The sequence below is a fragment of the Corapipo altera genome, unplaced genomic scaffold (assembly GCF_003945725.1).
Source record: "Corapipo altera isolate COAL_440 unplaced genomic scaffold, ASM394572v1 55, whole genome shotgun sequence".
NCBI classification, from domain to species: Eukaryota; Metazoa; Chordata; class Aves; order Passeriformes; family Pipridae; genus Corapipo; species Corapipo altera.
In genome coordinates, this window is record NW_020884882.1 from 14,170,300 (window position 1) to 14,194,168 (window position 23,869).

General features: G+C 43.8%; 1 protein-coding gene across 1 annotated transcript in view; it reads right to left on the minus strand.

Annotated features, from left to right (window-relative positions):
- The window catches only part of RYBP (RING1 and YY1 binding protein), a 43,809-nt gene that overhangs the window by 19,354 nt on the left and 586 nt on the right, over nt 1–23,869 (minus strand). Inside the window, exon 2 of the mRNA XM_027640654.1 lies at nt 23,183–23,308. Coding sequence (XP_027496455.1) covers nt 23,183–23,308 — 126 coding nt within the window. The remainder of the gene's footprint in view (nt 1–23,182; nt 23,309–23,869) is intronic.

A 23,869-nucleotide genomic window follows, 5' to 3' on the forward strand; every position in this document is an offset into this window, starting at 1 on the left:
CCTGCACACACACGACCCTGCACACACACGACCCTGCACACACAGGATCCTGCACACACACGACCCTGCACACACACGACCCTGCACACACACGACCCTGCACACACACGCTGCTTCCCGGGAAAGCCGGAGGGGAAGTCAGCCTGCCGTCGAGAGCTGCTGTTCAAGCACCGTGGGAACAGCACGGCCCCAGAGCACAGAAACTTTTGCTTTCAGAATCATTACTCCTGGGCGTGAGGAACTGACCCAGATGGTTTCAAAATTTGCCAGGAAACAATATTACAATAACTCAGTTCAAAAGCTTGTCCTCCCACTAACTAGGAAGCCTTAGAAGAAACCGACTTAGTAAACCGTTGGTTTCCACTTGGAGTACTAGTGCAAGTTATTTATGTGTGTCTATCATGATGTAGGATAGGGCAACTCAACTACCTTTGTAAATAAAATTAGCAGAGACCACTCTCCTACACAACAAAAAGCCAGAAATAATTAATTACAACAACAGAAACATTTCCGAGTTCTCCACAAGCCAACTTCTGATCTGCAGATAACAATGATAACTAGTTGTCCAGACAAAACTATCATTTTTCAAGAAAGTTCTCAGATAAGGTAATCTTGAATCTAAAATACTGATTTTATTGTCCTACCACTATTTTCACCCTGATGACTATTGTTTTGCAGCTTTGCATATGCTCACATGGCTTGTGTTCATTTGTGCACACAAACACACACAACCAAACTCCTGAATTACCATCAGTCTGGTACAAGCCCCAGGAAGGGAAAGCAAGCAAATTCAGTTAAAAGTTCTTTTCCCCCCCCTCAGTTCTTCAAAGCAATTCTGGTGTTCCATCCTAAAGAAGTGGTTAGTCTCACTGAAAACTACCAGTTACACTGTGAACCTGTGCCAGCGGCAAATCACTCCAACTGCCCTGGCACCATCATTTAAAGTCATTTTCCATTTAAAGAGTCTCACATCAGCGCCAGCACAGCCTTTCATTACCCATCCCACTTAATACCCACAATCTCTCCACAGCTCACTCGCTCGGTCTCCACTGACCAAGCAGCACACAGAGACTGATGTGCGGATTATTGGGATTCCTAATGCTTTCCTCCCCGCTGGCTGAGTGCTGAGCTCTTGGCAGCCTGCCTGACCCGCAACACGTGTGGGTTTGTCAGCCTAATGCACTGTGTCATCTGCACAGTCTCGGGACGGAGCGGACCCAGCGGAGCGCGCACGGCAACGGCCGGCAGCTCCCAGGACTTCCAGCTGCTGCACTTCCCAGCACCGCTGGGAACGCAGGTACGGAAGTGAGTGGTTGGTGTTTGCCACTGCTTGATTTCCGAGAGGCAAATGTGTGGGGTGAGAACAACGGCACCCGGCACGATCCTTTAATCGAAGGATGGGGAGTCATCACAGGGCTTTCCCGTACAAAACATCCGTCCTCACTTGACTGCTGTTTTGCAATGACTCAAAATCCGCACATCAAGGTTCTGGATCTGAGTGTTTTCTTTTTATATAACCTACCTTCTCTTAAACTAAACAATGACAGTGAAAATTCAGAGATACAGGCTCAAAAATGAGCTGTGACCAAGTCAGTTGTCACTCACTGGTTTAAGGGGTTGCTATTAAACTGTTCCTATGCCCAGCAATTAGTCAGGGCAGAGAGGAAACGAGGTTTGGGCATTTTTCTATATAAAAGATACACTGAGGTATTTTCAGGTGTAAGACAGTGCATCAGACCTGTAAATCCCGCTGTAAATTCTCACAGGATGAATATACAACAGGAAATACCACACGACATGCAAATAGCAAATAAATGCAAATTTACCATCATGCGTAACTAAGAGGTGTCATGAAAGTGAAACAGGTTTGCAGATGAATGAAATACAGAAGTCAGGGGAGATCATACTTGGAAATGGAAGAAGAGAATACACAGAATACAGCTGAAGTTTCACTTCCTCTGTTCAACAAAAGAGAACCAAAAGCTCAAGCACAGCACATGGCACACGCTTTACAACCTCAGACAACACACACTGCCCAGACACGCTAAGACTTTCTACTTTATATCTGATGTCAGATTAGAGATATTGTACATTATCTAAGCAGAGGAAGATAAAATTACCAACCACATAACTAAGTACGGGGATTTTTAGATGACATATTATAAACCTATTTTTGTGCTAATAAACACATACTAATTATTTTAGAATAGCAAACACAGTAACAGAACAAATAAAGGAAAGTCCTGAAAAGCACTACTGAGGCGACCAGCTGCACTGGGTTTGGTTCTGGTTTCAGTGTATCACAATACCCAGACACCTCAGTCTCAGGTGTATCTATTAAGACACCTCTTGGTTAGGTTTATTTCCAGTTAAGTACAGGGGAAGTTTTTTTGAGCTCTAGGACTTCAACCCATTGGCGATACACATCTACCAGATTAGAGAAATTACTTGCTTCTGGAGATTTACAAAAATGACTCAGTGGGATTCTACGATGATGTTATGTTGCTTCCTCTTCTAATTTCTTCCTGGATTGTGCAGCTAAAAATGCTTATCACCAGAATTTCCAAGTTAAAGCAAGCTAAAAACAGAACTTTGTTTTTACTCGAACGCATTGCGGAAAACCGAGTTGAGCAACCACTTCCTAAGGAGCTCGTACCCACACTCTGCACCAAAACAGCACAAGGTTTCGGGGTTAGCACAACTTTGTGAGCAACTACACATGCACCAACCATCTAGAGAAAACACATGAAAATACTTTCTCATCACTATCTCTTTTCATAATCTGTGGGGTCACTGAGAGCAGCAGCAAGTGCCAGGATTCAAACCAACACAAAACCTCCCCGTCTGTCTGCGCTGCCCACATGAAACAGCCTTGCCTGCTCCTGCCATTAGCTTTCCAAGCCCACCTATTATTCCCTCTTGATGCACCCACAAAGCCAGAGGGGTTGACACCAGTGCAGCAGCAGCTCTGGCACTCATGGTGAACAACAGTGAGGAAAGTCATGAGTACTGAAGCCCCTCCACGAGTATTTGCAGCCTGACCTGGACCTCCAAAAGTCTATTTAGCTTTAAAAGCTGAGTGGAAACTTAGAAAAACACTTGAAAGTTCACTACCTGAAATTGGTCACTTCTAAAAACACAGGGGTACACAAGGCAGGAAAAGCTGAAGCAACCACCTTGATGCTGCAATAACACAACTGCGCACTTTTCCACTAAGTTTCCTCAGAAGAAATTGAAAGCAATCAAATACCACAGAAAAACACATGGAAATTATCATTATGGCACAAAAACAAAAGCAGAAAAGCTTTTATGTGCCTTTTAACAAAAGAAAGTCTAGTTTTGAAACAGCTGCTTTACCAACTGGAGCCCACGCCCCGAGGCAGGGGCTAGGTTTGGTTTTGTTGCTGTTTATTTCACAGTTTCCCTGTTTATTCAGCTTCTTTCCTCTCCCGGTGGCAGCCAGGGCAGTGTGGGGCAGGCAGCTTCATCCAAAACCAACAAGCAGCCCTGGATCCCAACAGCCCCTCCACGCTGCTCTCTGACATGCAGGTAGCTGTGTCCTTCTGAACTTGGAAGAAGCTTCAAGTCTTTTCTAAAGGAAAAGGCAGCAAATCACCTCAGAGCTTCCTTGAAAAGAATTCCTATTTTTTTCCCCCTGAAGTGTCATATTAAGCTCAAAGAAGGTAGCGGAGGTGAAGTGGGAAAAGCCAATGAGTTACACAGTCAAAGCTCAATGTAGCTTAAATGCCACTTACACAACTGTTAAAAAACTACCAGCGTGAGTTGGAAGAGAATTCTCTGCTCCTTCCCTGGAGGCTGCAGACATTTCCTGGACATGCTGGTACAGTCACCAGAAGTTTGGGAAGCATCTGACTTCTCTGCTTACAGACAAATGCACTTCGGTGGCGTTTCAGACAATACATCCTACGCTGAAGTTTAACCTCAGTGACACCAATTCCATCAACTTCAAGTGAACCTCCTTTACACCTTACACAGGCAGTGGACTGACTTACTGAGGATCAGGGCTCAAGAAAGAGTAACATGAGCCTTTTAAATACATCTGTAGCAGGAAACCTGGACACTGAACATCCTTTGCTCATTTTGTCATCAACAGCAGTGCTCTTCTACAGAGATTTCCATGGAAAGGCAGTGTTTTAACACAGCACAAGTCTTGCTCTACCTCCTTTGGGAATGGTGTGCTTGCATTAAGGTGTAAATCCAGGTTTATCATTCCTCTAATCTCATGTACACCTAGACAGCTTTTCCATCACTGCACTGCACCAACAGTCTGACTCCCTTTCTTTACAGCAGCAGCTAAACCAAGAGTTTCACCAAAGCAGACAGACTCCCACTAAAGTATTTGATAAGTCTCCAGTAGAAGGTGTTTCTGAGGAAAGTGGATTTTCAATTTGAACAGGTGCTGTCTCAAAGGTTACCATTTCAATGACTGACATGTAGTGACATAAAATACCTGATAAGCTTATAAAAGAACTTTGAATGGTAAAGTCTAAAGAAGCTGACCTATAAATGAGCAGCAGACAAAGCATGTCCACACATAGTGCCCACTGCAACACCAAGGCCCAGGCCTTTCACAAGTTATTTCTCCACTGCTCCAAAACCAAATAAAACCACCACAGCAGCTTCACAGGCACACTCATCTGCTGCTTTTATAACACAGATTCCAGCAACAAAATCCACTTCTGTATTTCTTTTTTCTTATCAGCAAGAACTTCAGGTCATTTATTTCCCTTTGGTCTACACACAGGAGAAAATAATTCTCATAAAACAGTCCTAAGTTTTAGTCGGATTTATACAGTTCTCCATGCAGTTAAACTATGTTAATCCTATATGCACACACCCTCCACACCGTACACAGATGCACAAACAACCTGCCTGGGTAACAAGTGCTCAGTGATGAGTAAACATTTTGGATGCTGCAATACCTATAATAAGCATTTTACAGAAAGCAGCAGTAGTACTGAGGTCGTGATGATCTGCTGTTTTAAGTTCAATGATTTCTACAGGAAGATATAAGCTTAGTCTAAATCAGCCCCATGAAGTTAAATAATAGGCCCTCAGACTTGCAAGCTTGCTTTCAGGGAAACCACACAGAACTGGACAAGTTATTCTGAATACTTCATTCATTACTGCAATCACAGCATGTCTCAAATTCTTTCAACCTGGGTAAGATACTCCTCTATCAGCTGGACTCATTTTTGTACTTATCTAAGCTTTCCCCTTTTCACAACTGATAGGAGCAGGCCACCCACTACACAGGTCTTGCCAGGTAGGGATCATCCTGATGCCTGAGGACAGAAAACTGGTAGGCACACACTCCTGGAAAAGCAAGAGACAGTGAAAGAGACTGAATAACTAACACCTGCCTACCCACTGAAGCACACTAATTATAGACAATAATTGAACAACTGCTTTCCTTACTCACGGAGGTGCAGATAAGAGGTATGGGCCTTCTCATACCTCGTATGGGAGTTTAAAGTGCTCTCAGTTGGTAGCAATGCATAGAAAAAAGTCACCGGCTGTGACAATTAACAGCTTCATTTTAAGTCTCTTTTGTTCAACTGAGTAACTCTTCCACTCAGACACTACATGAAACAAGGCTTTCTCAAATAAACAGATTTATTCAAGGCACACAGCTAAAACCTGACTGTAAAACCCGTCAGGTTCCTGATGTTGGGAAGCAGCCACACCATATTTTAATGCCGTGGAGTTAAAGGTGCAAAGAGGATGAGGGCTCCAGTGTCCTCCTACGACCCCAGTAATACTCCACTGTATCAACTCATGCTTTTTTTAAAATCAGATTTTCAGGGAAACTCAAAAACAAGGCCATGCACCAGCCTGCAGAGGAAAAGGAGAGATGTCTACAAAAATTAGTTACTTCAGGACACTCATAGACATGTGAAAAATGACCTAGAACTTGGGGTAAGCAGCAAATCCTCAAATGAGGTGTTGTAAAGTAAGGTATGGATAGATTTCACTTAAGAACTTGTTTACTAGCAACATTCCATGAAAAATGTATTTCAATTAGCGGACCTATGTTGATTTTATCCACAGTCTGTACATCAATCATCATTTCTCAGAATTGGATGCATGGTGGGAATTGAATCTCTTTGTGGGAACAGGTGTGAACATTTGCTGTGTGCAGCGCTGCCTTACCTCTGCTGCAAACACAACGCAACCTTCATCAAAACCTCTCTTCATTAAAACATCTCAGTTGTGAGATTTTTGTGCCATTTGCTACCTGAATTTGAAAAAAAAATAACACTTTTTTCCATAGCACACTTTAAACAGTGGCTGAAAAGAGACTGCTTGCATAACAAGTATTATGCAATTTCCCAAATAAATAATACCTTTGGGGGGGGGGGGAAGATTACAATATCTTCAAGATTTTCAAGCCTGCAGATTTGGCTTCAAAACCAGACTCCACAAGCCATTCAAAAATCTTCCTGATAATCATTGACATCCCATCAGTACCCAAATATCCCACCAGGAACAATGCCCCAATGTGTATTAACAGAAGACAATCTTGCAAATACACAATTTACCACCAGAATACATTCTCCAAAGAGGGTAAAGAGGCTGACACCAGCTAAAGAGAAACAAAACCAAAAAAATCACCGAAGTGCAACTTCATTAACAATCTTCAGCCTGGAGTACTTTGCCAGAGCAAATATAGGAGCAAAGTATCTCACCTGGAAAAGAAAAAAGTTCACTAAAACACTGTGCGACTGTGTGATCATCATGAAGATGTTTACAGTGTGAGGGTTGTTTGTTTTTTAAACAAGCCCGTAGTTTAAGTCACAAACATCTCCTGGAGAGCAAACAGAGAAGTAAAAAAATGAAGCCCAAGAGGCAGCACGGAGAAAAATAAAAGAGCAAGGGACTTGTCCAACAGCCAAATTTTGAAAAATAATTTCACTGGCCTGAAAAAAATTTTGCTTCTCCTGATATTTTTTTCTTGTTTTTGTGATTTGGCCTTTTCTCTCCATTGGTGTTTCAGCCCCCAGTGCACAGGGCTGGCAACCCTGGTGTGTGACATCCAACAGTGTCACCGACTCTGCTGTGCAACAGGAACATCCACCTGCACCAATCCCTGCTCCAGCCACTGCAGCATCCAGGAATCTCAAACCTCCACCCAGAGCACAACCACAGCCTTGTATCTGCACTGGAAATAGGCTGGAAGAGACAAAGGGACTCAGAGAGCAAAAGAAACCTTAAATTAACTTCCATTGAAAACTGAAGAGGTCCACTGCAAGCTTCAGATCTTGGAGGCCCAGGGAGATTTTCACCAACTTCAGGTGGATATCAGGGAGTAGAAAAGAGGACATTGAGTCTTGCAAAGCCAGCATCCATCCCACCAGAAACTACTGACATTAGATTACACTTTCACAATGGGGCTAATCAGCCTCGTTCCAAACAGGAGCTGCATTTATCTCCTCAGAACAGCAGAGTTTTTTCTTAATTATCCAAGGTCAGTGGCAGTGAATATTGAACAAACTGACTCAGAGAAGCAAAGTAGATACAAAACTGGAGGGCAGGCAGCCTTACATTTGCTTAGCAGTTGTATCACATTTTATAACAAATTTTTAGACATGAGAATTACTTTCTAATTAATCACCAATCGATACGTTTGATAAGGTACCTTTTTAGAAACAGAAATATTAAGTTCTATACCAGCAAAATTATCGCTTTTTCATAGAATCATATAGGTTGAAAAAGACCTTTAAAATCTTAGTCCAAGCATTAACCCAGCACAGTCAGGTCCATCACTAAACCATGTCCCTAAACACCACATCTAAACGTCAACTAAGAGAAAAAAATATTTTTAAATGTTGGACTGTAAAGCTTTAAGACAACTGAAGCATTCAGTGAGCTAAAGGAATAAAATTACATTCACTTTTTTATCAAACTCACCCAGAATTAGACCAACACCTCAGAATTCTCATTATCATCTCTGTGTACTTAAGATATTCAGAGACACTAATATTAAAAACTTGAAAGCATTACACCTCCAGCTCAATACCTATAAGACAGGAGGTCTGAGGTGCACAGACTCACCTGATGCCTTGCTAAAATACACAGCTTTTCCTGACAGGTTTGAGCCTGTCACAAAACAAGCTACTCTGCAAGCCTCAAATAGCCATTTCAGCTCCCCTAAAAACACAAGTGGTTAAAGACTGACAGTTTTACTAGGACTGTATAACAGGAAGGTGTTGCATAATTGCCCTGAAATTTCTATTCAAAAACCCAACAACAAAAATGTGTATTACTCTCACGAGCTCAAGAGTTATTTCATGTGGCATCCATAATTACACAGCAGTTAAAGACCTCTGCAAACACAGAAGCAAAGAATAGTTCCAACAAGTCTAAGGCGAGGAGGGATCTTGGTCTGATCAGATCCTGATGAGGACAGAGGAAAAGAAGGGAAGGAGAAAGATGCAGAAAGGTGATCCCATACATCTCATGATGGAACCAACACATCAGCAACAAACCTGCCCTGACCATAAGGGTGGTGGGATGAGAAGCATCACCCTAGAAACGTGTGGTGGTCCTCAGGCAGTGCAGGGATTCATGGGGTTGTATTTCTTTCCAAGTTCCATTCTGGTTCCCTAAGCTTGTTGGGTACATTATATAACTATTAATTACACTGCTGTTCGGCGTCCTTTTAACTGCAATGATTCAAACTGCTTCCAGGAGCTCACTAATCCAAAGTACAATCCTCTTGACAGCAACTGACAGATTCAGAGTATTCAGTTCTAGCTGAAAGGAAGAAAAATCAACTCCCTCATCTGCCTGCTGAAAAAAGAGCCAACATTCCTGCTGACCAGACCCGAGCTCCCTCAGGAGCTGGGACACGCTGCCCATGGGACTCCAGTCCTTGGGTTAATGCACAAAGGCCACCTCAAAATTCTAAGAAATGCAGCAAATTGGGTCTGGTTTGCATTTTATCAGAGGCACTGAAAGGTTTCATCCATCAGCTCCGGACCCAGCAGACACCCTCCTCGGACACGTGCTCTGCCTCTGCCCTTCCCAGCCACTCTGGCAGCAGGAATCTTCCTTGCAAGCTCCAACACAATTCCACATGCATTATTTATCCCTCTTGCTAAGTCATGCAGTGGGGTAATTACTTAACCATTGTAATGATATTTTGCAATGGCTGTACTCTATTATTCTAATTGATTTTCATGAGCTTGCTTTTGCTGCGTGTTTTGCGTATTTTCCTGGAGTATAAAAAAGCCTAAGTTTGACATTAATTTTAAGCCTAAGAGCTGGATGTCAAAAATGAAATTTTAAAATTATCAACGTATTCTTAATTAAAAAAATGTTGGTATGTTACTCAGATTTTTGCCATCTCTGCTAAAAAACACTGAAGACACGTTTTTTCATTAATCTAATGAAATATAAAAAGTTATTAACTATTTGTGTTAATTACAAAGTTTTTTTCCTTCCAACAGAATGTTGTTTTCCTTGTAAAACTCTTCAAGACCTCAGTTAGTATAATTACCAAATGTTTGAAAGCTGAGAGATTGGCAACATTTTTATTAACAAACTTAAACTCAAGTCAAAACACATTTGCATGTCTTGCTTAACAATACATTAAATTTTACTGGGATGAATGCTCATCTTAGGGCTCAGAGAATTGTTACAGTAAAACACTCTTAGAATCAGTGCTTTCCCTACACTCAATATGATACAAGCTACACAAAAGAGCAGCCCAATTAAACAATCATTTATGTCTCCCTACCCCCAGGATATTCTCCAGGCTATGTATGATTCAAGACTGTACTTGTAGCAGTTTTGTGAAGTGATGAGCAGCATTTCAAAAAACACAATAGTCCCAGTAGTTCAAAACTGGTAAGAAAACTTTTTCTGCCTCGAGCCTGCAATTCTTCCAGGAGAAACTTTACTTTAAAAGCTGCTAAGGATATTACTCTGAATGGGCACAGGGAGGAAAAGCAGCAAGGCACGATAATCAACCTGTCTTACTTACCAATAATCTGCTGGCTACACATGCAAAGATATTCCCTCTCCAGGGAGAAGGAATATCATATCTTTGATCCAAGTGAGCACATGGATGAGACTCATTGAGAACTACAGCCCTGCAAAATTTGGTCAATTTGTTGGGTCTTTCTGTGTATTTCATTTCATTCTGCTTAAAAACAAGAAAATGTTTGATCACCATCTGTGATGCTTTCTTTAAAAAAAAACAAAAGCAAAACAAAAAAAAATAAATTAAAAAAAAAAAATCAAAAAAAAAAAAACACCCAGATCCAGAGTTTTATCAGCCTCAGCCACTATTCAAACTTTAGAGGCTCCAGGACAACCGAGAACAATGAGAGATCTGAGGACTCCTCTCCTTACATGGACACAGACCAACCTATTCCCTCGAGTCTCATTTAGACCTTTATATAATACGACTCATTTCTCAATTCTTTTTTATCTATTAAAAACATCTACCTGAAAAACAATAGTCTTGGAACAAAGCAAGATCACAAAAGACAACCGTGTTAAATTTCATGTCAACTTATTCCCTTTCTTCTCAGTGCATTGGTCCCAGAGGCCTGATCCAACCCTTGCAGCTGACAGCAAAGTGCTGCATTCACTTCTGCAGCCTCTGGACATGACTCAAAAAAATCAATGTAAAGAGCAAAAGGTCACATTCTCCCCAGACATCAACTACCTGCTGAATCAAGACACGTTTTCAAGTGCCAACACACTTGGAAATACAGTGACCAACTGTTATTAAACTAATTTCTTAGCACAGGGTCCATATTCTGACACACTTCACACCTGTGACTAAGTAAAGCTGCTCCTTACACTTATATGCCCTCATGGAAAAAAAAACCAATAAACTACTCATGCTTGTGGCAGTGTAGTACACAGTTGTACAACTTCAGAGTTTTGAATTCAGAGTCCCAGTGGGAAAGTCAGGCTGGTTCAACACATAAAAAAATAAGTAAAGAGGAGAAAAACCAAAGAGATGCTACTAGATAAACTACTGCTAGATGGTATCCCTCACTCTCCCTGCACTTTAGGGAAAACCCTGAGAACTGGCACAGAACTGTAACAGGTACATCATTACAGGTCTTTTTCCATTATTTGCTGGACATGCTGGGCTGTTGGCAGAAGGAATGCTTCTTCCAGGCACAAGCAGTGAGACTGTCCTCATATTTTACATCTCTGTAACTGCACAGGTTGAACATAGGTGATCTCCCATGCATTCACAGAGTAGGTCCATGACACAAGGATATGATGTTCAACCTCCTGTTGAGGTTGACAAAAATTGTCAACAATTTTTCTATCAATTTGCTAATTTGTAATTGGAAAAAAATGTCATCCCCTTCATAGAGACAGGACAGCTTTTCTTTACCATAAAGTTTCACTATCACTTCTCTGAATGCTGATTCAGTCACAGTGACTCTCAGCACAGCACTGTAAATTCCCAGCCTGTACTTGTACCTTCCCAGCTGATGTAACCCAGGAGCCTTAACAAACCCTTCAAAGGCCTAAAATTCTGAATGCAAATGTGTGGTCCCAGCTTGCAGAGGTGCTGCCAAACTGACACTGTCAATAAGTCATTTAATGAAGCTCAAAATTCCACAGTTTGAGCTCTGCTATTCCAGCCTGTCCCTGTGGACAGCCTGGCAGTCCCACGGACCCTAACAAAGCATGTCTCAGGATGCATTAGATCTTCTTGACCTCAGAAGTTAAGCAACTCACAACTAACTTGACTCACATCCGGCAATAAGTACTTTTAATTAATGGCTTTTAATTGCTGCCAGAGCACTGCATTCCCACACCCATGACGAAGCATGTTCCTTGCTCTGCTAACCCACATGTAAAATGGCACAGCTCTGACAACCCCGTGCCTTTAGTATGCAAACACCACGGAGCTCAGCCATTCCTCCCGAGCCTCAGGAGCAAAGGCATCACTGTACATGAGAGAAAAATGTGTACAAAAACTACCCACCACACCATTCCAGGAGTTGCAACATCACTTGCTTTCTTGCTGCCCCTGCTTTAAAATGATTATCTATGAAGTTCAGAGAAAGGAAGATAAGCACTGTTTGTTAAGTCTGACTTCATGTGCAGTTTCTGAGAAGACATTTCAGAACCTAAAGTGCTTTCCAAAAATGAACTTTGCCTCCTATAAGCTACATGTGGACTTCATACTGCATTTACTTTACAGACAGGTAAACCTATGCAGGTGAGCTATTACCGAGCTGTCCAGAGTCACAGTGAGTTAAAAAAGGGGAAAAGAGAAGTCTCCACAACAAGCAGTGCCCCACTCCCTGTACTAGAGTGTATACCCACCAGCCACCCAGAACACTTTCCTCCCAACACTCAGGGTTTCCATATGTGCCACTGATCATCTCTGGACACTGAGATAGTCCTTACATAAGGTTTGCAACCCTGTATCCTGAAACAGTAGTGCTCCTGCCCACCCCAAGGAAAGCCCACACTTGCTCCTGATGGGATCACTGCTACACCACCTCCACAGAAGGAAAGAGCCTGGAAAGGAGCAAAGCAGCCACTGAGGAAGAGTTGTTGCAGGTTAACTCATCCTCCCTGGGCAAAGCTGGATGATGCCCAGCACACCAACCTCAGTCCTGCTGCCACAGACCAGCGCAGCACCAAGCTGTGCCTTGGCCAAGTCACCCACCACCCTCACTGCCACGTGCTTTGCCTTTTGCTCCAACACACCAGCGCTGTCAGACACTATTACAGTAACTTCTGCAACCCACGGGCTTCACTTTCAACACTTCTCCAAATAAGACCCACAGCCCTTCAAATCCCACACTGGTATCAGGCAGCTGCCAGTCTTTCCTACACAAGTCAAGCTACTTGTGTGTAAAACCAGTGAGACACACACAATTCCCCCAAAATACTTCCCCATTTTTACGGATTGCTAATACTATGCTGAATCAGAAACATTTCCTAGAGCTTATTAAATATTTTTGTTAAATTGATCCACACCCATGGACAACAAATGAAAACGGTTTTATTTCTCTGTAAGGCATCTGTGATAACTGAGCAATGGCAGCAAGCAGGCACCAACCAGCTTCCTCACCCTATTAGCATTACAGAGGAAAGCCTCCCCTTCTGCTGCTAATGATGTGCTCTACCCTGTATCCCCAGGAGACAAATGACTGCACAGGCTGATTGACTCCATCACAGGGCCATCATCCATCAATGTATTGCCTCTCTTATTGAAATCTCATCTCAGGAAGAGAAAGTGCTCAGTGCCACTTCCGAAAAAACCAGTGAAAGCACTTTCAGAATAAGAGCTCCAAGATATATAATGAGAGCCAAATGTCTCAGCAGAAACACACATTTCCAACAACCTGAGCAGATCAGCATGCTTTGTCCAACCAGGGCAAGGAAAATTTATACCCTTCTGCTAAACTAGATTTTGGGGTTTTTTTATTAAACAAAGGAATGAAACATGTACCACAGACGTAAATTTCTTGACCAAATTAAAACACAGACAGTGAATACAATCATATGGATTAAAAAATGGCAACCTGAGGATATTTAGCAAACTGATTTTCTAAAGTGTGAATTCCAGCATCTCTTACACAGGCTGAAATCACATTAACATCATGCAAGCCCCGCTGACATCTGCAGAAGTGGGAAGAAAATACAAATCCTTCCCCATGCATTTGTTTAGTACACAGATAACAAAAAAAAAAAAAAAGGGGAGCAATCCTATTCCATTAAGAAATACCCCTATAATATAAAAAAGGTTGCACATTTGGGACCAGGGTGCAGGGGGTAACCTGTGCTCAAGACTCGTGGGGCAGTGTTCTGATCAACTTTAGATCACTGAAACCACCAAATTCCAGTAGCTCTGCATCCTCTGTCCACCTCCCCGATTCCACCATGTGAAGTTGCTCATGAATTACCCAGACACAGTTCCACATGCACAAAAATAATTTAGTTCAGGTAAAAATACTTTAGATTATGATCAGTCTGATGCCTGTCTACTCAAAAATATAAATCTGAAGAGGACAGCTTTATCTCAAGCAAGATATTTTGTCTCACTTAGCACCTCTGCATGTTACAAACAATTTATCATAACTCTTGAAATCCCTATCAACAATCTGCTTGAGAAAACATGTCTAAACATTTACTCCTTGTTTAGCCCTAAACAAAATCCCAAAATGACTTGTTTTGCTTCCATTTTATTTAAAGACAACCAATCTGGTAAAGTCCTCAAACTAAAGTTTCTGGAACTCCTGAACAGAGACTCACGGAATGGTTTGGGTTGGAAGGGATCCTAAAGAGTAATTTGTTCAACCCCCTGCCAAGGACAGGGACACCTTCCACTAGATCACGTTGGTCCAACCTGGCCTTGGACACTTCCAGGGATGGGGCAGCCACAGCTTCTCTGGGCAGCCTGTGCCATGGCCTCACCACCTGCACAGGGAAGAATTTCTTCCTAATATCCAATCTAACCCTGCCCTCTGTTCAGCTTGAAGCCATTCCCCCTTTCCAGGTCCTTGTCCCAAGTCCCTCTCCACCTCTCCTGGAGCCCCTTTAGGCACTGGAAGGGGCTCTAAGGTCTCCCTGGAACCTTCTTTTCTCCAGGCTAAACAATCCCAACTCTCTCAGCCTGTCTCTGTAGGATAGGGGCTCCATCCCTCTGATCATCTCTGGGGCCTCCTCTGGACTTGCTCCAGCAGCATTACATCCTTCCTCTCTTGAGGTTCCCAGAGCCAGAGGCAGCACTGGAGGTGGGGTCTAACCAGAGCACAGCAGAGGGGCACAATCCCCTCCCTCTCCCTGTTGCCCATGCTCTGGGGAAGGAGCACAGGACATGTTTTGCTTTCTGGGCTGTCAGTGCACATTCCTGGGTCACACTGAGCTTCTCCTCAACCAACACCCCCGAGTTCTTCAGCCCAGGGCTGCTCCCAGTCCATTCTCCATCCAGCCATGACAGTTGCATGGTCCCCCCTCTCTAGGCTGCCCAGGTCCCTCTGGATGACATTCCTTCCCTCCAGCACGTGACCACACCACAGCTTCATGTCATCAGCAAACTTGCTGAGGGTGCACTTGATCCCACTGTCCACACCAATATGTCCATATTCCCATATAAGCTGTAAACATCATTTCTGGAAGTTTGCACCTCCATACAGCAAATGACAAGAAGCACACATATTAAATATGGAACATTTCAGCTCCCAACAAATTGCCATAAAACAGATGCTTCAAAATGTTTATCAGTCAGAAGGTCAACATCTATTTTACAATTACAAGACTTTTGCTTCTGCAGCAAAGAACATGATTACAAATTTTTAGTACTTTGATCTCTGTAGCATAGGAATGTACTCCACAATCCCAGGCCAGTGTCTCAAATAAGACCACATACAGTTCAAAATCAGGTCTCCCAGCTTCACAAACCATGCTTTAGAACCCTAAAAATCCATTTTTCTCATGTAATTCCAGTATTACTTAACAAAAGATTGGCTGTGGCTGTACTCTGAACTTTCTGAAAGACAGCACTTCAATAATAAAATATTATCAAAACAACAGCCACTTTTAGCCAGTTCATTTTGGTTTTTCCTAGGCAGGACTTGAGATTCACATAACTCAGAGGACACTGAGCTACTGAACAATCAAACTAATCTCACCACACCAGCAAGGAGAAGTGATGCTTCTCCCCTCTCATTTATATTTGAGCCAGTCAGAATTACAATCTTTCCCATGTTTAACAGGCAGTGAATTTGTTGATGTACCAATTAGCGCTCTGCTACAAAGAACATGCTCCTAATTAATAGCTGGTTTATGGGAAGAGCGATGTTAAGGATCTGGTCGTATCTCCAGATGTACCAAAAAAGTGTAAAAGGAGCTCTGGTTGATGTAAAGGAAATCTGTCTGCACAAAGAGACGATCAATGTATTTAGCATATGTCAGCTGTAAAAGGAACTTACATAAATGTAATGGAGGCATTTCCACATTATTTCTGCTGTATCCTGTACTCCTGGACATCTGCTTAGGGTAGCCTGGATGGGTTACTCAGTACTCATGACCTCCTCTTTTTGTCATGTCTTTTATAAACATGAAATGGCAAAAAGGAAAATTTTTCCTTACCTCTCTGCAGGTCTTAAGTAAATAAATACTCATAAACCCTCCTGTAAGACCCCTTCCCACTGGAAATGCCCAAATTTCTCATTTTACCTTGTGAAGGAAGAGCCCAGTGCAAAGAGATGTAACGTACAGCTGCAAGACACAGCCACAGAGAGACTTTGCATGAATCTTATTTCAAGGCAGAGCTACATGTTATGAAACTCCAGCTCACCTTGCGAGTGACCTACATTGTGGGACTGGAACCCACTAACCTACAGAACCACTCGAAATCCCACTAAATAGGTCAGTGGGTTTCCTCGTAAGGAGAATTCCCCAGACAAGGACAGATGCACATCAAATCAAGGACGAGCAGAGCACGTGCATCGCCTAACGCAGGAGTGCTCCCCGAGCCGTATGTCCCACCCTGCTGCTGTATCCCTGCATGCCAGCAGGGCTCCCCAGAACCGCCCTCAACTTCTGTGTTTCTCACCAAGGGACCCTGGAAGGGCCTGTCTGTTTGTTCAAGCCCAATGGAGCAGTAAGAAAAGGAGCGGCACCACAGCAGGGAACAGAAAGCCTACCAATAACGCACAGCAAGTCTTGCAGCTGCCGGAGCACAAGTGACACCTGATTCATGATCAGCAGTGAACTAGCCTGGAGTTATGGCAGGGGTGTCCAAGCTACAGCACAAAAGCCAGATGTAGCCAGCCAAAACAATCCTTCTAGCCCGTAGCAGATTTCCTGACACCTTTCATCCCTCATTTGTCTTGGGTCTCAGGCGCTTTTTTCAGGGGCCCAACAGTTCAGCCAAAACAGAGCCCCAGAGCACCACATGCTGCTGGGGAACACCAACACAGCACAGGACAGCCAGCCAGGATCCCACAGGAGCCAAGGGTGGCCACAGAGAACCACACCTGCATCCACCACTTCCCTCCTCTCAACTATTACTCCAGGCAACACTGCACACTTTCTTATTTCTAGTTCATCCAATTCCACCAACCAGAGGAACCCACGTCCGGGTGCAAATACACCCACCAGTCCTGCAAAGGCAGCAGCCCCTCCACACCCAGCTGATGGGAACATGAAACAATCAGGGCAATTAAGAAAGGCATGGAGAGAAAGTTGCTCTGCATTCCTCTGCCTACCAGTTCCCCACAAGGACCTGTCAGGAGCAAGGGGTCAGCATCCCAGTGGACAGGACGCCTGTTCGCAGCAGTGAAAGAGCTGCATGCCCTCTCCTCCTACATGCACATACATACTTTGATTTAGATTCCTGTCTCCCAAGAAAGCAGCTGATGGAGGAAGGGAAAAATGAATAATATCCACACTGCATATTATCAGTGAAATATTAACATGCTCAGTGTTGCAGTTTATCCACCAGATCTTTTGAGAGTCTCCAAGAGAAATCAGAGATTGACATTAAGTCCTACCACCCACAATTATTTAACCCAAACGGGTAGTCTACATAAATATTATAAGCACCCCTTATCCATGCTGAAGATTTTACTACTTATTTTAGCAAAAAGATCTTTTTATCCTAATAAAACCAGGAAAACAACAGGTACAGCAATTATTCCTTAATAGGACAGTTGGGGGAAACAAGTGGTGGAAGCAAAGTGATCACAGGAACCACCACACTCCCTACTGCATTTGTCACCAACAGCATCTCAGGTACCCAAATCTGACAACCATAGAAAGGGGTATTGCCTTGGTGCTGCACGTCAATACTGAGGATCTTCCCTGCTGAGAATGATTTCCCAGAGGTGCTGAGATCTAAGAGAAATCCTGGGGTGATGGTAATGAGATCATTAATGCCAGAGCCAAACACTGCAAAGAGCAAATCAGGACACAACTCTCACTTCTTTCAAACAGCTGAAGTACAAGACACAGACCTTACACCAGGGTTATGCTTGCACCAGGTAATAGCTCATCTGAAGCTGAACAGCTTCATCTGCTCAGATGAAGCCTCACAGACTAACTCCCTGCCAGCTTAAAAAATAAGTGTAGCATGAATCTGTACCAGTAGTCAGTTCATAATGGATCAATACTCCAAGGCATATGGCTGAGACAGCTGGGGTCCTGCAATACAAGTCACAAACTTAGTGTGTGGTCAAACCACAGCCCCAGAACTGAGGGTTTGCTGCGAACCATCAGCATTCTCTTGTCAAATGCTGTTTGCTCCTGTCCTTGGCTCCTCTGCCCTGGTGGCTTTGCCAGACTTAGCAAAAGTACTCCAAAGTAACAGCCACTTACTTGTAGGCAGTGTGGGTAAACAAGATATGAGACAACAGAGGTCTCAAGAACTCCTGGCATGTGGGCAAACATTTTGCTAATAGGTATTGTGCATTCCAGCACTCAGAACCACCTAGGCAGAGTTACACTGCACTCCCCATCACCAGCACAGCAGTCCCTGAGGGGACACATCCTCAGGATGTGGATGGCCTGGTGGAACACTGGCAGAGCTCCAGGCTGGTACTGACCATGCTTCCCTCCACCTGATCCAACAGCCATTTAACTGTTGGATCGATGGGAAAACCAGGGATGATTTAACCAGAGATCTAAACAGCCAAAGAGTAAAACAAGTATTCCAGAGTAAAGGTACCAACATCCCTTCCATGACAGCTTTTTCCAGATGAGTTACATATTCCATTTTTATAGAAATTAAGCCACTTAGAGGCCAGTTCTAATGTTAAAGAAAACCACCCTAATGCAGGTGAAAGCTGTCTAATTTAAAGGAACCTAAGTAAACCACTTTGCTTCCAGCCTACAGCACAGCCCCACACCAAAGCAAGCGCCTTCAGAAGAACAGTTCTGCAAACACATGGCAAATAAGCAGGGCATGTATTAGTTGTGGGAAGGTCAGGATCATAAGCTTGATTCCTCATTCCAGGAATAGCAGGACTATCTGTTGCCTATTCTGGTCAGCCCAGCTTGGATGCAGAACAAGAGAATACTTTTCCATGGTGACATGGACAGTAGTTTGCATCCCTCAAGGCGCTAGCTTAGATCCTGCAAACATGCAAAGGAATTTTCTGGAGAACTGAAGAGGAACAAAAGCCAGTATCTGTGACACCCGTTCCACACAAGAGAATATTCATTTCAGAATTATGATTAACAGTTTCAGCTTGGCCTCCCCTCAAAAAAAAGGATGGCAAAAGGGTGAAGCAGTACTGACATTACTCCTTCAGCAGTGCATACTCACATCACTTGGTGCAAACTCCAAACCAGGCACTTCAGGCATACAGGTATTAGCAACAAATAAAACAGAAATGCTTATTAAGTGTACACCTTGCAGAGGACACACACACTCTACAACTTATTAATTTTGTACTTTAAACTCCCATTGTTTTATTAATTTGCATGTCAGACATCCAGTTGTTGCTTTCACATGTTCCACCGACTTTAAGTGTATTTCTCTGTACTCAAGGCATATTCATGATAAAAGGATGTGGAGTTCAGACAAGGAAAGCACTTATCCTAAAGTTAGAGCAAAATTAACATCGGAGAAGCTCCAGCACATCGCAGGGCTTGCCTATTTATCCAACAGGAAAGTTTCAGAAAACAGTATCTCTGAAATCAGGAGGGAGCAAATATTCTCCTTCACAATGATGCCTGAAAACAATCCCATGCAGAAACACTTCACAGCCATGTCTGGGAGGAGATAGGAAGTTACAAGAGGTGTACAGGAACATAACATATGTAAACTCTCAAAGAACCAAAGGAGAAGAGGAGTAAGAATACCATTAGGAAAATCAAACAAAAACAGGGACCCATCACCTACCCTCAAATAGGAACTCACAGCTCCCCAAAATGGGAAATACGAGGCCAAATCCTGCCCTCACAGTCTTAGGAAATCCAAAGTAAAACTTTCCTCCCATGTTAGAAGTAGGAATGGATATTGGAAAGGAACATGTGGAGCAAACTTCCCAGCACAAGTTTTAATTCAAGCCTTCTCCTGTGTGCAGGAGCTGGTGTTGCTACACCAAAGCAAACCACCAGAAGAGCCTCAGGACACAAGGGGTGACCAGCACCAGTTCCCTGTGCCGTAACACCATTCCAAAAATCTCCAGGAAAGGAAAAAAGCATTGTACACCCCAGCAAACACCTTCCCACCGCTCACTCCCAAGCCAGCCCCTTAAATCGTCGGCTCATCCAGCTGAGCGTTGGGTTCAGCCGAGTTGAACACAGCCTGCATCTTTGGCATGATCCTCACAAAAGGAAAACAGTAGAAAAACTCAACATACTTGCTTAAACAGAAAGTAATAAAAGTTTAACCATAAAATAGCAAGAATCAGGTTGAGGAAAGGGAGTCAGTGACATACTGTAACAAATCCAGCATTCAAGTAAGTGCCACAGGTTTAATGTAATCTGTGCATGACAACTCCCAGTTCTTCAGAGATGGATTTGACCTAATTTTTATTTAAAAGTGCACCTGAAATATTTATAAACAGCTCCCTGAAAAAATATTCAGGCACAATTTAACTGTTTAGCCTCAACAATGATTTTGACTTGGCAGGTCAACTCAAACTGTGTTTGAAGCTCCTTTTACGAGATCCTAGGGAAAGGGGATAGTTGGATCTGAGAAAATAAAACTTCTAACTGCTGCCAGCCACCCCTCCCACATGCCAAGAGATCATATCAAGTCTGAAAAAAAATACACACAGTGAGAATTAGCTAAGGGCCTCACTAGTTCTTAAATCAGAGAAAATTTATCAGCCAAATTAAATTCCACAACAAATAACTGGCTTCAGAGTGGAGGGAGGGGGGAAGTAGGTCATACCAGATCTTAAAAAAACCCTGGGCATACTGTAATTGCACACAATAATCTGATGAAAACCAGTTGCCTCACCATGCCTTTCACTACTTGGTTGAGGTTTTTCTTTAAAGTGAGTTTGATAAGTTTCCATAAGTGTTACTGAAGTAAGTCACAATGAAGCAAGGCAGTTTTAACTGTGGAAGTGTCATCAACTTGTCAAATTGCAACTTAAAAGTCAAGCTCATCAGACACCTTATATTTCAAGTAATAGATTATCAATCATAATTCATTAAGTATCTTTACATCAGTCATTTATTTAAAAAATTCTGAAGAATTTCCCCAGCAGTGACTTGCATGTCACATACTATAACATTCAAAGTAACACCACAAACAGCTCTGACCTCCCAGGATTTCCCAACACACAATGCTCCCTCACAACACTTAATCACTTCTGCTTTCTGTTGTATTTCTTCATAAATTATACAAATATGCAAGAAGACATGATGGGCCATTGAATATTTTAAATACTTTCTCAAATTCTACAAACAAAAGCAATTTTAAAAGCAGCGAAAAATGAATAGAAAGCTGATGAATTAAATGAATTAAAATTAGAAGCCATTCATAAGGGTCCATTAAAAGCTAAACAGAATTATAATGCTCTAGACCCGAGGATCACATCTGCAAGTAAGGCTACAGCTCTTAACCTGAAATCATCGACTGCTATCCCTCTTAATAGCTCTTTAAAAGACAAAACATCCTACTACCTCAACAGTTTGAAAATTATCATTTAAAAAAAAAAAAAAAAGAAGAACAAAAGTAAGGGCATGTGAGAGCAAGCTGCTGCTCTCCAAATGAACAGCAGCATGGTGGCCAATGAAAATAATAGTGTCTGATACAAGATCCATCCCATATGGGCTCTTACATCTCATTAAGGCTCTCCTCCCACCAGCACCCAGGCACATGCTGGACGTGAGGCTGTGGGAGTGCCTGTTGTAGCACAGCTACAGAGCAGGCGACTGCAGGATCAACACGTTTTACCTGAGCCAACGGGGAAGCCAAGGAAACAGAGACCCACAGGAATCAAGCGTGCTGGGAAGGTTTAGTGGGCACCCAAAGTGAGGCTGGACCAGTCAAGAAGCAGCACAGAACGCTACTGTCCCAGAAGCTCGACCTTATTCATGCTCCAACTACGCTACTTACAACTGGTTTAAGTTCAACACCTCTGTACAATTTGTAAAAAGCACAGAGATACTTGTAGCCCGTCGTGCACCATAAAACGCACCGTGAAGCACTACAGCACTCTGTTACTGTAACTCAGAGTTTCAATAGCCCGAAAACACGCTGCCCATTAAAAATGTAGGCACTTCACTTTGCTTAAAGAACAGTGCGAACAATAACAACCCAACAAGCTTTCACCTCCTCTGTCAATCAAGCCAAGACAGCCAAGTCATGCAAACAGCCTGCTGATGAGAGCACCTCAATACACAGCTGCGCTCAAAGAACACCACGCCTTTCACAATGGAAATCTTACGGACTGTTTCCTTGGCAGAGCACAGCGATGGGAACTCAAATTTGGAAGGTACAACACAAACAAAATCAGGAATCGACATGGTAGAAACAAACCACAAAAAGACACAAAAATCAGAGCACCGCATGCCTGTTTTAGCGCCACCTGATACCTCCAGGACAAACTTTCTGAACCTCTTAACTGGGAGAGAGCAAGTTTGGGGGCTTTCTTTTCGAGATTAAATTAAGCACAGTACGTTAGTTTCACCATCTCACAGACCTCCACAGTTACTCAGCGCAAGGCAATCACAGAGACCTGACAGCTAAAGCTTTCAGAAATCCGCACCATTCCCACACTGAGCACAAAGCCGATTCCTTTCTGATGACAACAGTCACGGAGAGATCAACATCTCAGGGAGGGAGTTGTTGTTCTCATGGCATCTTTAGTTTCAGCCGTTTCCTTTCTCTCTCGCTAATCCTCAATCATGTCTACTCCTGTAAAAAATACGGGTAAACCCGCACCCAAACCACAGAAAACCATCTGCCCCAAACCACAGAGTGGCTGGCTGTGGATCTCCAGCAACAAAAAAAGCACGGAACAACAAAAAGATTCCAGGTTGCTGCCACATCCACGAAACATGTCTTCCAGCTCCAATTAAACGCTTGAAAGAGAATTTTTAAAATCCACAAGCTCGTGAACAGGGACAGAAGGGGCTGCACGGAGGGGAAGGGGGGATGCAACCGGCCGATGTGCAGGCAACAGCGGAAAAAATCAACAAGTCGGCGCAGCCCAGCGCGGAGCAAAAGCCGCGTCGGAAGGTGCGGACGTACCTTGTGGAGGTGCCTTTCCTGACATCGCAGATGCTGCATTTGAAGGCTTCGGCGCTGTTCCTGAAGGTGCACACGCTACAATCCCAAAAGCCTTCATCGGCTGCAGGTTTGGCTTGCCTTTTCGGCCTTGAGGAGGGGGAGGGAGAGGGGAAGCGTGTGTGTGTACGTGTGTGTTTGGGGAGGAGGAGAAAGGCGGCGGGAGGAGGAGGGAGAGGAGGAGGAGGAGGAGGAGAAAAAGAAAACACACACATGAGAAACCATGTTACAGAGCCCCGAAACCCAGCGGCTGCTCGCACCGCCGCTCTCCCCCGGGGCCGGGAGCAGCCGACAAACACGGAGCGGGGCCGGGCCCGGAGAGGTGCGGGGGGCGCCGCGCTCCGCCCCGGCCCCGCCGGGCCGAACCGCGCCGGGCCGGGCCGCCCGCGTCCCCCCGCCCGCGGCGGGAGGGTGGGTGGGTGGGCGAGTTTGCGGGCTGGGAGGCGCGTTCCCTCCTCCACCTTGTTAAACCTCCCTTTGTCTGGGAGCGGCGAGTGCGCGGAGCGGGGAGTGCGAGGGGAGCCGCCATGGCTGCGCTCGCACCGCACCAGCCCTGGCACCGGCGGCAGGCTGGGAGACACCGGCACTCCTCCTCCTCCCGCTGCCCTTCCACGCTCCCTCCATCTTAGGAGCCTCCCTCGCTCCCTCCCC